At 41.2% G+C, this 14161-nt stretch overlaps 1 protein-coding gene across 1 annotated transcript in view; it reads right to left on the bottom strand.

The window, feature by feature from the left end:
* Positions 1–14161, bottom strand: part of DGCR2 (DiGeorge syndrome critical region gene 2) — a 45101-nt gene that overhangs the window by 5472 nt on the left and 25468 nt on the right. Inside the window, exons 3-9 of the mRNA XM_041410127.1 lie at positions 11492–11617; positions 10046–10256; positions 8993–9069; positions 6937–7113; positions 5404–5607; positions 928–1080; positions 251–487 (exon numbers count right to left, since the gene is read on the bottom strand). Coding sequence (XP_041266061.1) covers positions 251–487; positions 928–1080; positions 5404–5607; positions 6937–7113; positions 8993–9069; positions 10046–10256; positions 11492–11617 — 1185 coding nt within the window. The remainder of the gene's footprint in view (positions 1–250; positions 488–927; positions 1081–5403; positions 5608–6936; positions 7114–8992; positions 9070–10045; positions 10257–11491; positions 11618–14161) is intronic.

Here is a 14161-nt window from a genome sequence, read left to right as displayed (position 1 = left end):
GTTTAAGAGGTAACCTGCTTACAGACTGGATTCCACTGCTAATTTAGGTGATTCAAAAACCTTTGAGAAAAACCAAGGTTAATGATACATTTTAACAAAATACTTTTTCATCACAGAAATTGCAGATTTTTTTGGTAAAATGTCGTTTCCCATCACAATTGCTAAAACACATGATTATAGCTTAAAAAAAAAAATCCATCCTCTAGCCAAAATGAAAAGTGGGAGAGAAGAGAAATTATTGCCTGCATACCTGGAGTGGAACAAAGGATGCTGTCTGGATTGACAGAAGCCTCATAAGGAGGAGGTGGGTCATCAGGATGTTGAATGTCTGGGTACTTGTAAGCAGTATAGGGTGGAGGGGGATCGTGAAAATGAAATGCTCCACCTTCCCCATCGTCTGAAAGATGCAGTGGAGTAAGGCCAGTTCCAAAACCATCGGGACCGTAATCAAAACCAGGCATCCTGCGGCCCAAGTTGAAATGGTGCACTATTTCAAGAGAAGGAAAAGGAGTAAGTGACTTTATCTCGTGCTGTCTTCTTCAGTTCAAGCCAGATCTCAACACTTTCTTCCACTTTTCACACCCCAGGAACTCAGGTCTCCTGAAGACCTAGAAAAGTCTACATAACCCATCCAAGTCAACTTGCTGCAATTACACAATACCCAGGCCCACCTGCTCCCAGTCTGTTTGTCCTGCATCACATCTAAATTTGACTCTAACCTCTTCAAACTACAGACTACTGTTCACACAGAAGATATTTCAGATTTGGAGCACATAGAAACAAAAATATTCTTCCATTATCCACTACAAAAGTTCAAGTCTGAAGACCCCACCAAGACACAGGCACAGTCAAGCAAGACGATGACATTTCTCCCCTTTACACACCCCAGTGTGTCACTATCAGCACAAGGAGAGAGCTGATACTCACAGTTAGCTCCAATCAAGGACTCTATGCGCTCTCTCCGCCTCTGGCGCAGCCGGTGCACCATGAAGAGCAGCAGGGAGAGGATGAGGAAGGAGGAGATGCAGCTCACGATCAGGCGCATTCCACCGGCCATTGAGTCAAACAGGCTGTTGCCATCTGTTCATCAAACATATAAAAACAGCCTGTTATTTTTGTTCAAGATTCATTTTTCTTGATGTTTTTCTGTCAGTAACGGAGAGATAAACGTAGAGTGGAGATTCATTAGCCTGGTTTAACACTTCTCCGTATTTCAAATACGTAAGAAAATCATGAATCATCAGGTGATTTATCTTTTTACTGCAAGAAGATCTGAAAGTTTCTAAGAATATCTTCCTCAAGAAAAGGGGCAAAACACTGAAGGCTTCAGGCCTCTGAAAACTGGAAAAAAGAAAGGTTAGTGGCATTTTGCACATCCACTTGTTTTGCTTGCATGGCTGATCAGATCATACTAAAGAGGAAAAGGTTTGAGAACTGGCATATCTATACACTACATAACTTCTGAACATCCTAACCATGCCATTTGCAATTAAAAAATTTCTGAACGTTGTCATTGTCACCCAGATGTGGCTATCAAAATTCCACATGTCACCAGTACACTGGTTAGCACCACTAAGTGATAGGAACACGGTAATCATCATTCAGGAACTGAAGAGATTAAGGTGAATGGGAAGTGAACCTTTTCCTACAGTCATACCAAAAGCAAGTGGCAGAACAAGAAACAGACCCAGGAGCTCAGGACTTGGAGAGCCCTATCCCATTGTTAACCAGACCCACACAGGGAAGGCTCTTGTGAACAAATTACCACTGTATTCCCAGCACCAGGCACAAGAGGCATTAGTTTCTCACAATTCAACTAATCCCACTGGATTATGCCTAAGCAGCACACACACACACAGAGGTACTCTACACAAACTAAAATGACTTAAAAATGATGTACTGTGTTCTTGGCACTAACTTCCCATTAAAGAGTTCTGAATGAGAAACACACCCAGGTTAGGGGTGGGTAAGAAACAGACAAGGTGGCCTCACAACGTGGTCACCTGCTGCAGCAAGACACAAACACTAGCAGGGATGGTCCCTCTTCCCAGTGACTGCAGGGCCACTTCTCAGAGGAACCAGCCAGATCCTGGCCACCTCTCCTTTCCCACACCCACTCGAGCAGCAAGAGCTCCCTCCATACTTTTCCTTTCACTAACAATAACTGATGTATTATCAAAGATTCCTTATAAAAGAAGGCTAAAAGCCTCACAAAACTTTTAAGTATTAGTTTGCTACACATGCTAGTAACAGAAAAATCCACCTAATTTCTATCATTCCAGTACATGCCTAACAGGCTGGCATTCATTATGTAACGCCTTCTTGGCAAGAAGAAATTCATTTAATAGCGCGCTACGCATAAATCTTGAACATTACACCCTCTCAGATCTGGCTGTGCAGCACAAAAGCCTGGGTGCTGTCAAACCCTTTAGCAACTACCACTGACAGAGCTTCAACTGCTGCAGTCACACACCTCCCAACCAGCAGAGCCCCCTGAACAGCACAGACCTGCCCCTGCTCCTCCCCCACCTTACGGCCACGCCGACTCCACCATCACTGCAGAATATTCAAGGCTGTCAGTAACACTGAAGTGCCTTTAGTAAAATATACACATAGGTGCAGAGGCCCAGAGAAGATGACTTCAGTTGTGGAATGGATTCTGGTGGTGCATCTCCCCTCTACAGGCTGCACTATGACCTGAGAAATGCTCATTAGACCTCAGCCTTGATGAGCTGCACTTGGACTAAGCTCTCTTGGGCTTATCAGAAACATTGTCTGTTCCCAGGAACTAACAGGTGTCTAAAGAACATCTGTTTTTTAATCAACAGCCTTGGAAACTTATTTTTCTTGCCTGAATAACAATCCACTTGGAGTGCTATTTTTGTTATTGCACCCTCAAAGTAAGTTACTGACTCCAACTGTAGCCAGGATGGAAAATTACCACAACTAGAGCCCATTCTGTTGAGACCCTACAAACAGGAGCCCAAAGTGGGATCCTTCTGATCTCTCAATTCCCAGATAAGGGGTTCATGTGTATGTCTCAAACACCAACAATCAGGTGGCTGTGGAGCCAGCCAAGGACTGTTAGTAACAACAGATGAGAACTGTTGTTAATAACTAAGGACTATTGGTATTAACATGCCATGAGAAAGAACAAGATTTGTCTGGAGAAGGGGAGCCAGGTGGAGATAGGGCAGCACTTTTCTGTGAGAAAGAACAACATCACAGTACAGTGCAGGTGCAAGAATGTGTGGCAGGAAGTGGGCATGGACTCTAGGGTGGGATTGAGATCAAAGACACCTGAAGCTCACATAAATACAAAACAAATTATTTCAGAAAACTTGTTTCCACCCTCAGTAGTGCCCTGTAACTGCACCAGTTCAGTCACTAGAAAAGCTTCAGCACATCAGTTCTTTCCAAGTATTTTATTTCTTCTACTTTTCACAGTCACAGGTCTGTCTAAACAAGAGCCACAACAGAAAAATTATTTTCTACCTCAACATGGAGCAGCAATAGACAGACTATCTTGGTTTCAAAATATTCTCCTGCTATTTATCTTTGGCTAAATGAGAAGCATCTTTTAAGTGAGTATAGCTGTGATTGCTCAGCTTACTCCTACCACTGAAAAATCCCCCTACTACCAAGTCCTTGAGTAATATTTGTTACCACTTGTAATCATTGCTCACCCACTCACGCTGCAAGAGCTGATTACCTGCCAACCCAACAGCAGGATTTATTTTCCCCAGGTCTCTCCTTGGGTGATTAACTTACTTACTGTTGATTAGTAAACTGTTTTCTTTCCTTTGCAACAGAGCTTAGGGAAGATACATGAAAGAATTGGACAAAGATAAATACATGCTGATTAAAGAAAGTAATTCATTAATTTTTGTCATCTGGAATAGTCATTTATAACCACCCAGAAGGAAAACTGAAATGTTTAATTTAAAATTTTCAGTGTTTATCACTAGCTGAAGTAACTTCATGATGAAAGAAGTTGGATGACAGCTTGATGAATCCTCTCTAAAAAACAAAGTTACTAAAAAATCCACCAGAACACTTCAAGCAAGAGTATAATGAAAGTCTCATTTAGCATCAATACAGAAGAGCTTAAGGATGAGAAAATACGTGGTAAAATACACTCTTCAAATCAGTATTCATGAAATAGTTAAGACCCACAGCAATAAGCAAGGATTAAAGAACATGACACGAGGTTATCCCAGGTCATCTTATCCTGTCTGCTGGATGATGCTTTGCTGACATTGTTCCTGCAGATAAAAAAAGTGAAGCCTAAGTCTTAACTCAGCTGATAAGAGTGGGAGGAAGACTCCTGCTTTTTTCCTACTCTTTCACTGCAGACCTGCCACACTAGCTGCAAACATCTGTTAAGCTTAACGCTCAGAACAAATGTGACACAAGGAGAGACAGTGGCCTTTAATGATTAATCTCTCTAGTTAGGACCAATAAGACTGCAAATTTGGAAGCCAGTAAGCACCCCTTTATTTGTAACAGATTGACATAGAAGCCTCTGATGGAAGAGTTGACTTTCTGTGTTTTTACAGGAGTTCAGAAAAATAGTTTCTTAATGCACTCAGGTATGATTAGGTTCTTTTAAAATATCAAACAACCCAATATCACAGAATGGCTGAGGTTAAAGGGAACATCCTGAGATCATCTAGTCCAACCCCTGTTCAAGCAGCATCAGCCAGAGCAGCCTGTGCAGGACAGAGTCCAATCATGCACTGAGTATCTGCACAGAAGGCAATTCCACAATCTGCTCCAGTATCTGACCACTCTCACAGTAAACTCCAACCAAGCTACATTTCTTTTCTGTACAGAAAAATAACCTCCCCAAAATCTGCACCCCAAAACAGTGACCAACAAACAGTTAAAAGGCAACTTCATTGACTTAATCAATCCAAAACAAAAACCTGCACTGATGTACCAAATCCAATAGCCAAGGCTGTAGGTCCTGATTATTATTGAAACTATAAAATTTAAAAACTCTGCTTCCCACATGATCCCTGCATGAAAACTTCCATACACATAAATATGTTCATGACCAGAAAAAGATGCTTAATTAGTGCTCAAGAGAAAAGTGTTTTGTTTTCATGACAACTAAACATGACAAAGGAAATGTACCAGATGCTCTACTAAAAACCCACAGTACTGTCCCTCTCCAAACTGAAAATAAACTACTGCTTCTCCTTTCTAAGTAGATTCAGGGCTAATTAGCTTTTACCAGCCACAGTCTGAAGTGTTCCCTACGATTTGAGACCCTTCTCCACGGGGTGGTTGAACCCAGCAATGTAGAGGCACTGCAAGGATGTGCTGTTTCAAACAAAGATACCCAAGTCGAGCACTCAACTAATTTTTACTGACAAAACTGCAGCAGCAGAGTCTTACCTGGGTCCAAGCAGGTAAATTTGCAGCACTCCTTGGGGTCCTTGCGGTACTGCTGACAGCCCTGGGGCCGCTCACACAGGGCAGCCACACACATCTCAGGCTCACCGTTGTGGCACGTGCAGCTCAAGCAGGGATCGTTCCCTTTGGGAGTGAAGTAGTAGCCTTCATCCACAATGTTGTCTTTGATGTCAACACAGGTCTGGCCTAGAACAGACAGGTACATCGATATCCATGGAATCCAGCTTCATTTGTTAAGTGATTTGTAAATATAAGGCTAAGTTAAAATCCAGGCCTTCACATTAAGGAACTTTGAAAAGGGATCTCCAGGGAGTAGGAAGGATAATGGATGGTCTCCAGGGACACAGACGATTTTCAGCTCACTGACAAGGTGAGTTTGAGGTATTTAATGGAACTGACACACTTCCAAGCATACTCTCCAAGACAGAGGAAAGCAAGTGGTCTGAGAAGCTTAACCTTCACTGCCAAAGCCTGCTGCAGCTTCCTTCCTCTTTCCTGGTATTAGGAAAAGCTGGATCTTTTCTAGACCAAATTTGAAGGCCTTTTCATAGGCCAGGACTTAAAAAGGGAGCCAGGCAATAGTACTTCCACTGTCCTAGCAGCATCCTGATCCCTGCCCAGCAGGGGAAGCTTTGCTGCCTTTTACCCACTGACCTAAAGGCAGGTGCCAAAACCAGAGAGAAAACAGTGCTGGGAGCTGGCAGCTGGAATGACTGCTCAGGGAGGATGGCCTGTCCCCTCCCCTTTGCACAGGTCAGCTGCTGGGGTCCACAGGGAAGGTAACACTGGGAGACACCTGAGGAGGTCTCCAGCTCAATCTCTGATCAAAGCATGACATCCCAATAGGTTGGTCAGAGTTTTATCTAATTTGGTCATAAAAACCTCTGAGGACAGAGGCTGCACAACTTCCCTGGCAGTCAGCTGCACCCTGTATAACCCTCAAGTTAAACAACTTTTCTCCTTCCAAAGAAGCACCACCTAGATCAGGTAATGTCTAAGATTACCTGCTAATACTGCAAATACCTCTATTGGTATCAAGGCTTTTGGAGTACAGGAATGCAAGATGCAGAACAAAAGCTTTTTTTTACCCACTTTTAAGTCAGTGAGCTCCACTTGTCTTTCCCTTCTAGGTCTAATAATTAGCTAGAAAGAATTTAGTAGAATTTGCTATACTCTAAAATAAGTGTTTCCTTATTTTAATGTGAAATTAATAATTTAAGAGCAATGTTTACTAATATGGTATTCTAAAAAGAAAAAAAAAAAATCAGAAAACTTTTTTTTTGCCCAAGTTTATTTTGCTGCCTGATGATTTTTTAGTAAAACTCTGTACTGTGTGACAGCCACACATGATGATGCTCTTATTTATTAAAATCAAGCAGAAATATAACTCCACCTTTTTTTTTTTCCCCAATTCACTGTGCAAAAATTAGAAAGGGTAATGAAACAATGTCCAACTACTTATTAATGCATCTTTAAACACACAACACAGTTAAGACCAAAGTGAACCCAACTTACTCCTTTTGCAGAGGAATGAAGATTTCTCATAGCAGTTTTCAGCATACCAGCTGTGCAAACCGTGGTGCCGGAGGGTAGGAGAACGGAAACAATGGAGCTGGGCACAAAGAACGTTTTCCTTTTCAGACATATCCGTGTCAACCTCAGGAACAGGGGGTAAAAACACTTCTGAAGAGCCTGGAACAAGATTCATTGGCATTAGCAGCCTGGGGGTACGTAAAGCTTTACAGAGCTCTGGACCATCACTCATTTCATGCACACCAACTCCAATACAAAGAGTCCTCCAGCACCAGCTGCCACCAGCAGCACTGCTCTGGGGAAGGCAAACAGCTGGGAGGGAAGGGGTGACTCACACAGAAAAGAAGCTGCTGTTTTCAAAGTACTGGGTAATTCTGTCACTCTGAACCACAAGTGATACTCCAGCACCTCCACAAGTGCTGCTCCACAGAGGCCCATGGGGTTTGCCTGACAATAGTTATACACCTCCTCAAACTACGCTGAGTTTGGTCACAGTTGCTACTGGTGGAGCAAGAACCCACACAGCAATCTTGTGCCTGGCACTCCATGCACCCACCAGTGCTTCCAAAGATGTGCATCCACCCGTGCAGCCCTCGCAGAGCCACCCCATGTGTGAGGGGATGCATTAGGGCATCCATTGTTTGGTCCTTTCAATCATGAAACAGCATCCTGGTGGACTCCAAACAGTGCAAAAGGTGTTGAGGGCATTTTCTGGAGGGCTTATGTACCACATGTCACAACAATAAATTAAAATTTTCAAGCTATAGAGCCCTAAATCACTTTTCAAACAGGTATTAGGAATTCAGAGTCTGTGTCAATACAAGCCTAAGAAAAGTTTTTCACGAACTACTGAATGTTACTATGTACTTTACTTTGTAGAGGCATCTCTTTGTTAAATGCAAAGCTTGAAAACAGAAGATTATATGTTATTGAGAAGGTTTAAATTCATATAATGCATCAAATTAAATACAACTAATGATAAAGTTATGATGATTTTTCAGCAATTCATGCCTCCCTGTTGTGACCACTTTGTCAGCAGATGGCAGTGCAGTCAGCTTTCCAAGGAGCAAAGAAAGGTCCTTTTAAGGAGAATCTTTGTATTCTTGTGTCAAAGGAAGTATTTTTCAAGACCCAACTGTTTGAAAATTCTGATCATAACTATGTGTCTGTACCTAAAGGAAATTTTTCCTTCCAGATTTTCCATAGATACTGAAAACTATGCGTGAGAAAAAACCTATCCAGGTTAGTTTTCAAATGCTACACTGGAATTCACAGTGCTGACGCTTAAAAAACAACACCTTTGTTGTAAATTTTCCACTACCTAAACCAGTACAGGAATTAAACAGGCAACTGTACACATAAGAGTTTGTATTATGACTTTAATCTCTCAACTGAATCAGCTAATAATAAAAGGTGCAGAAACATAGCTTTGCATTTTCAGCAGAGGGAGCTGCTTGTTTTGCAATTGAAAGGGTTTAGCCAGTGACACCCATCAAATTAACGTTCAGTTTTTCATATAAAATGAGATCTATTTCTGGGATTACAAATTCTGACAGGGTTTAAGTAAACTACCGGAAATATTTTAATAAGAAAAAAAATCTGTGAAATTTCTGCAAAATTCAAGTGTGTTGTTTTAGTATACAAAATTTTAACAATTTTTTAAAAGCTAAAATCTCCAAACATGCTACACTAGTCTGCAAATACTAGAACCAGGAATCAGCAGTTCATCTAAACATTCACCACAAAGAATGAGAAATTACAGAGTTGTTTCCTTTCTCTCATTTAATCAAGGGGAAAGTCCAAATAAACACATGTTCTTTCCATGCCAGCGCAAAAACCCATAAAACTTCTTAAACTTTAAAGTAAGAGGTGTGTTGAGTATTAAACTCTTCCACTTCTACCCTGAGAAGCAAAGCAGTTCACCTCTACTATTTCAACACTACCAGTGAAAGAAGTCATGTTGTTTTTTTCAAATCATATTCATGTTTTAACACAGTTTCCATGGGCACTGAACTAAGCAGCAATTTGAGAGACCCACCTTTATAAGCTACTTCCCAGTGACCTTCCAGAGAGTGATTTCGTTTGGTGATCACATACTGATATCCCACCCAGAACCTGCAAAACAAACCAAGTTACATTCTAAAGATACAGGCCAAAAACACAGTAACAAATTAAATTACACACAACTTTCTAATGTCCTCATATGTAAAAGCAATGTTTTCAAAATATTTTGATGACTTTTTCTCTTATCTTTCTGACCCATACATTGACAATGTACAGAGACTACAGCTGAGGAACAGAGGAAAATACTTGATAAAATACTTAGTAGTTTTCTAGATTTACAAATTATAATTGTGTCCTTTATTTCTACTCATAAGCAGCACCTTATTCTGTTGTCATGGCAGCACTTCAGTATCTCAAACCCAAAAATCACACAGCAGCATTCAGAAGTCAAGTATTCCTGAACATAAACAACTTAGGTCAGACTGCTCTGGATTAAACCATTTAACTCCCCAGAGACAGAAAGACACCATTACTCAGCCACTCCTGGTGATCTGTCATGGCAGCCCATGAGTGAGAAAAAACCCACAGGCAGAAGGAGGAGGACTTGTTTGTTGTGAACAAACAGAATGAAATATCTAAAACCACCCAAACACAGTAGCTGCAACTCAAAATGCCTTTTTACTTCATTCTTATCTCAAAGCTGCTCTTTGTTAGAGCTACAGGTATTACATGGAAATCAAAATCTTGTTGAAAAATTTAAGTAATTATTTCTATACAAGGCAATGCAGCAGCAGTCATTGTTAAATCCACCTTCCCTGATACAGTTCAAGAATACCTGTACCTTGCTAAGACAACCTGAAGATAAGAAGACTGTTGATAAGAAGTCTCTGCTGAATTGAATTATCTGTTAATATTAATTAAAACAAACTGCAGATGGGGCACTGCCAACCAGCACGTTCATGCTGACTCATTCACCTGACGTAAATTTTACCATTAGATTTTCTACACAAACTGAACCACCAGCCTTTGTAGCACACAGAAGCTATTCTCTGTAACATGAGATCTTTGTCCTTTTCTCCCTACTCACCTACGCTGGTCCTTCCTGACAAATGCCTTTTCTTCCAAGTCCCACTCCTGAGCCAGGATGAAGGTGAGCTCTTGGTCTGCGGTGAAGGTGGCGAGGGATCCGTTCACCCGCTGACATGTCTGCACAGCATCCCAGTAGTTCTCCCCATTTAAATACACCCTGTAACAGCTGGCTGTGCCCTCATAGTGGTGCCATCCTGTTGGGCACTTTCCTAGGAAACATGAAGAATAGAAGGGAAACCGTTCCCCCCAAATTAGGATCTTTTAATATAATGCATCCTAATCAATTATCACTGGGACACGTATACACAACAGTGTGTGCACTTCACCTCCACAGGAGGAGTTGCACACATTACAGATTCCTGAAGACTTTACTACAGTTTCTGATAAATGTTGATTTTTTTTTCACATACTTTTAAAAAGATTAAGCTCCTAGTAAAGTCCCACCACATTGTCACAGCCTTTAAAATCTTTCTTTAAGACTGACCATCTACTGTGGAAGACATTTCCCTGCACATCTTTATAAAAACAATAAATTTGATCAATCCAAGCAAAAACAAGCAGCACAAAAACCCCAGAGGCGGCCAATTTAATGACTGTGTGTTTCTATTAGGTGATTAGCAATACATTCAACTTGCTTTGAAGTTTTTGACTGTGTGTTTCTATTAGGTGATTAGCAATACATTCAACTTGCTTTTTTTTCAACCTACTCTTAACAGTCTCAACAGTACTCATATAATCCTGCCTGCCCCCAGACTCAATCACTGAAGACAACAGAAGTTCTGGGGAAATTCTTGGTTGCTTTGGAAAAACCACCACAGTAAAGCAGACCTTTAGGAAGTAAGAAGGTGATGTTGTGAACTGCTGTCTCTGCTTTCTCTCAATTAACTCAACTGAGAGAACCTGGAACAAAAGCCTTAAGGCTTTTCTGGACAAAACAGGCCCATGGGCTTTTGACCAACATTCTTGGAGGTGATGGGTGACTAACTGAGAGAATCATAGGACAAGGAGATGACATTTAAACCTGTATTTGTACTATTAATTTTGAATTGCCTAAGAAACTTAAAATTCAGAAACTGTTTTCTGTTCATTGCATTTCACAGGTCTGCTCTCAAGCCTCTTGAATCTGTTTTGTTTCTTTTGGGTTTTTTATCCTTTTTTATTCTGTTACAACTCTGCAATGAGTTGTAACAGAAAATTGCAACTCTGGTTTCACAAAGAGAGGATTAATAGGGACGCAGCATTCTTTGCATGTACTGGTCTGCTATATAAACCATGCAGGACATACATAAAAGAAACACAAAAACACCTGAAATAGCATCGCACGTCAAAGTTTGGCCAAAAAGCTAGGAAAGAGAAAAGGCTATTACTTTTTAATTTAAGAATAGCCTAAATTTGTAAATTAATGAGCAGAGAGATGGCCCATATTTCCCAGTCTGCAACTTACTGCTGAAGCGGACGGGCTGTGCCATGTTGACGGTGTGGAAGCGGGTGGTGTCCCCTGCTCTGCCCCAGCTGTGCCTCGAGTCCACACTCTCCTTCCCATGGTAAGTTCGCTGGTCCCCTGTCAAGCCTGGGGACCAGGAGGAATAGTTAGTACTGGTGAAAGATGCAAGCAAAAGCAGATTTTGTTTTATTAAGCCTTCTCTGGGTTTTAATTCAAGACACGTGTGATACCTGACTCAGGTAAGCAAAGATGGCAGGTCCCTGCAGTAACAGCTTGGCCATTTTACTCAGCAGGTAACTGAAATACCTTCAATTGAAAAGAACCAACAAGCCATTACATGAGTCTTGCAGGGTAAACAGAATATTTTGGCAGATTCTCACCAGCCTGTAATTGTGCACAGGATTTGCTGCCCATCATTTCAACTGCTGCAGCAAATGCATCATCCCCAGCATATTGTATCTGTTCCTGTTTACAGAACTACCCACTCCCCAGCTGCTTTGTTCCTCAGCTGTGTGTTCAAGGACATAAGACAACTCCTCCAATACATTTTCCAACACATGCTCTGAGATGTAGGATGTAATTAAAACCAGGAAAGGAGACTGATCTTCAACCAGAAGGAGGGTTTTTTATTCACTCTCAAGCTTCTAAAGGAAAAGTTAGTTGATGACTTCTGAAATAAACCCCCACAGCCCCTCATCTCAGTGTCAAGGTTAACAGGTGTACATGACCACCAGGTTCAGTAACTTAGGAAGAACACAGTGTAAGATGTTACTCAAAAAAAGGGGTTGGAGGGCTCCATGTGCCTACCAGGAGTAAATAAGGAACACCCAGTTCAGGTGGAGGCAGGGTGGGCCATAGCCAGCACAACCAGCAGGTTCCTAAGCAGGAAGGCTGGCACAGTGGTGAGGAGAAACCTTAGAGAGAGATGGAGGTGGGCACCAAGAACGATTAATGTGGAAACAAGAGATTAACCTTAAAAAGAGAGAAATAAAAAAACCAACAATATAAGCACTATACATGTCTGCTTGTACGTTACTTAATACCACTAGATGTTATTGAAGGTAATAGGGTTTAACCAGAACAGAGTTATGTAGACATTCATTTCTATATAAAAAAAAATCTCCTTATTTTCCTTTAAAGCTGATTAGCTCCATTTAGCCTTGCTAAACCAAACAAACAAAATCATGATCCCAAATAAAGAGAAGTCTTCTTCAACAGGTTTAACTACATCTGTTTGAAATACATATGAAACCACGCCAATAAAACTCTCTCTTTTCAGACTATCTTTGGAAAGCAAGAGGTCCACAGCAATTTCATGGTAATTTAAACCCCGAGCTGCAGGCTGTTCACTGCATTACCTGGGGGAAAGACCTCCACAAGACCCAACATCAAACAGTGCACTCCTTAGAACAAATGTAGGCATTGATGAGCAAAACAAATCCCTAGCTGGAGCCCAGGAACAGCAGAGTTGCTTTGCATTCATCTGTCTCTAGCATACTGAGTTTGCCCTGGGTTAATGGGATAAGCAAGGGCTATTTAATTATCACGTTATCCTAGGAATTACATGTCTACAGAGATCACCCATTAAGGAATGGCTGTGCATAATATACTCACATGGCCTTACAGGAATAAAGCAGAAATTCTGGTGTTCACTATTAGAATACACTATCTATCACAGGCAAGAAGTCAGTGTCAAGAAACTCAGACAGCGTACATTTCAAAGGAGGCAAAATGGTAAAATTATTTGACAGTGAAGATTACTGATTTTTTATTACTTTAACGGCTAATCTATTTTTAGTTTTAGAGTCTGTTTTTAATCCTAATGGTTCAGTAGCACTATTTACACTATGATATTCAGAGCGATACTGAGACACTGAAAAAGCAAATCTTCAATTATAGCAAGACTTTAAAAATAACACTAACTAATGTAGAATGCTTTATCCAATTCTACTGAGCTCAGCATGGGGAGCTCTGTTTTCCCATGGCATTAAATGGCAACAGCAAAACCCAAAGAACCAGTCAGAACCAAACACATGCAGAATCAGTTCTCTCTCAGAAGCGAGAGCAGATGCAGCACCATATGGCTGACCCTCCGCAGCTAAACAGAACGCCCACGAGGACTTAACACTTTATCTCCCCCAGGAATAAAACAAAAGTTCACAGGTTTTAACACGCAAGGTTAAGGAAGGGTTACACAGGCTAACATCCTAAATTAACAGAATTTATGCCAGATGCTTTGAAAAATAGCTACAGATCCCACATAAAGAGAGTTCCATCATCTGCACCCAGGAAGCAGAACTCATTCCTTCCTCAGCATCTGCCCTTGTCAGCAGATTCACTGCTGAAACCAGGACTGAAGTGGCACAAAGCAGCCACCACAAGCCACTTCTTCAAGCCCAATGCTGTCAGCTGCTTAATAAACTGGTGCTCTTCAAATACTAAATTGCTTCTATTTGACCTGAATATCTGTCTCCCAAGAAGACAACTTTTTCCAGGGCAATAAAGAGATGCTAACAAGCCTCTAAGTCACTTGCCTGCCATGAAAAGCTGTTGCAGATTCTGGTGGCAAAGGTATAATTGGACTGGATTTCTATTCCACTTTTGCAATACTCTGCAGAAGAATTTTACGTCCTGTTCCTGCTTCCTTTTTACAAATAATTTAATCTTTAA

The sequence above is a fragment of the Onychostruthus taczanowskii genome, unplaced genomic scaffold (assembly GCF_017590055.1).
Source record: "Onychostruthus taczanowskii isolate IOZ18803 unplaced genomic scaffold, ASM1759005v1 scaffold32, whole genome shotgun sequence".
NCBI classification, from domain to species: Eukaryota; Metazoa; Chordata; class Aves; order Passeriformes; family Passeridae; genus Onychostruthus; species Onychostruthus taczanowskii.
This window is presented reverse-complemented; position numbering and strand designations above follow the sequence as displayed.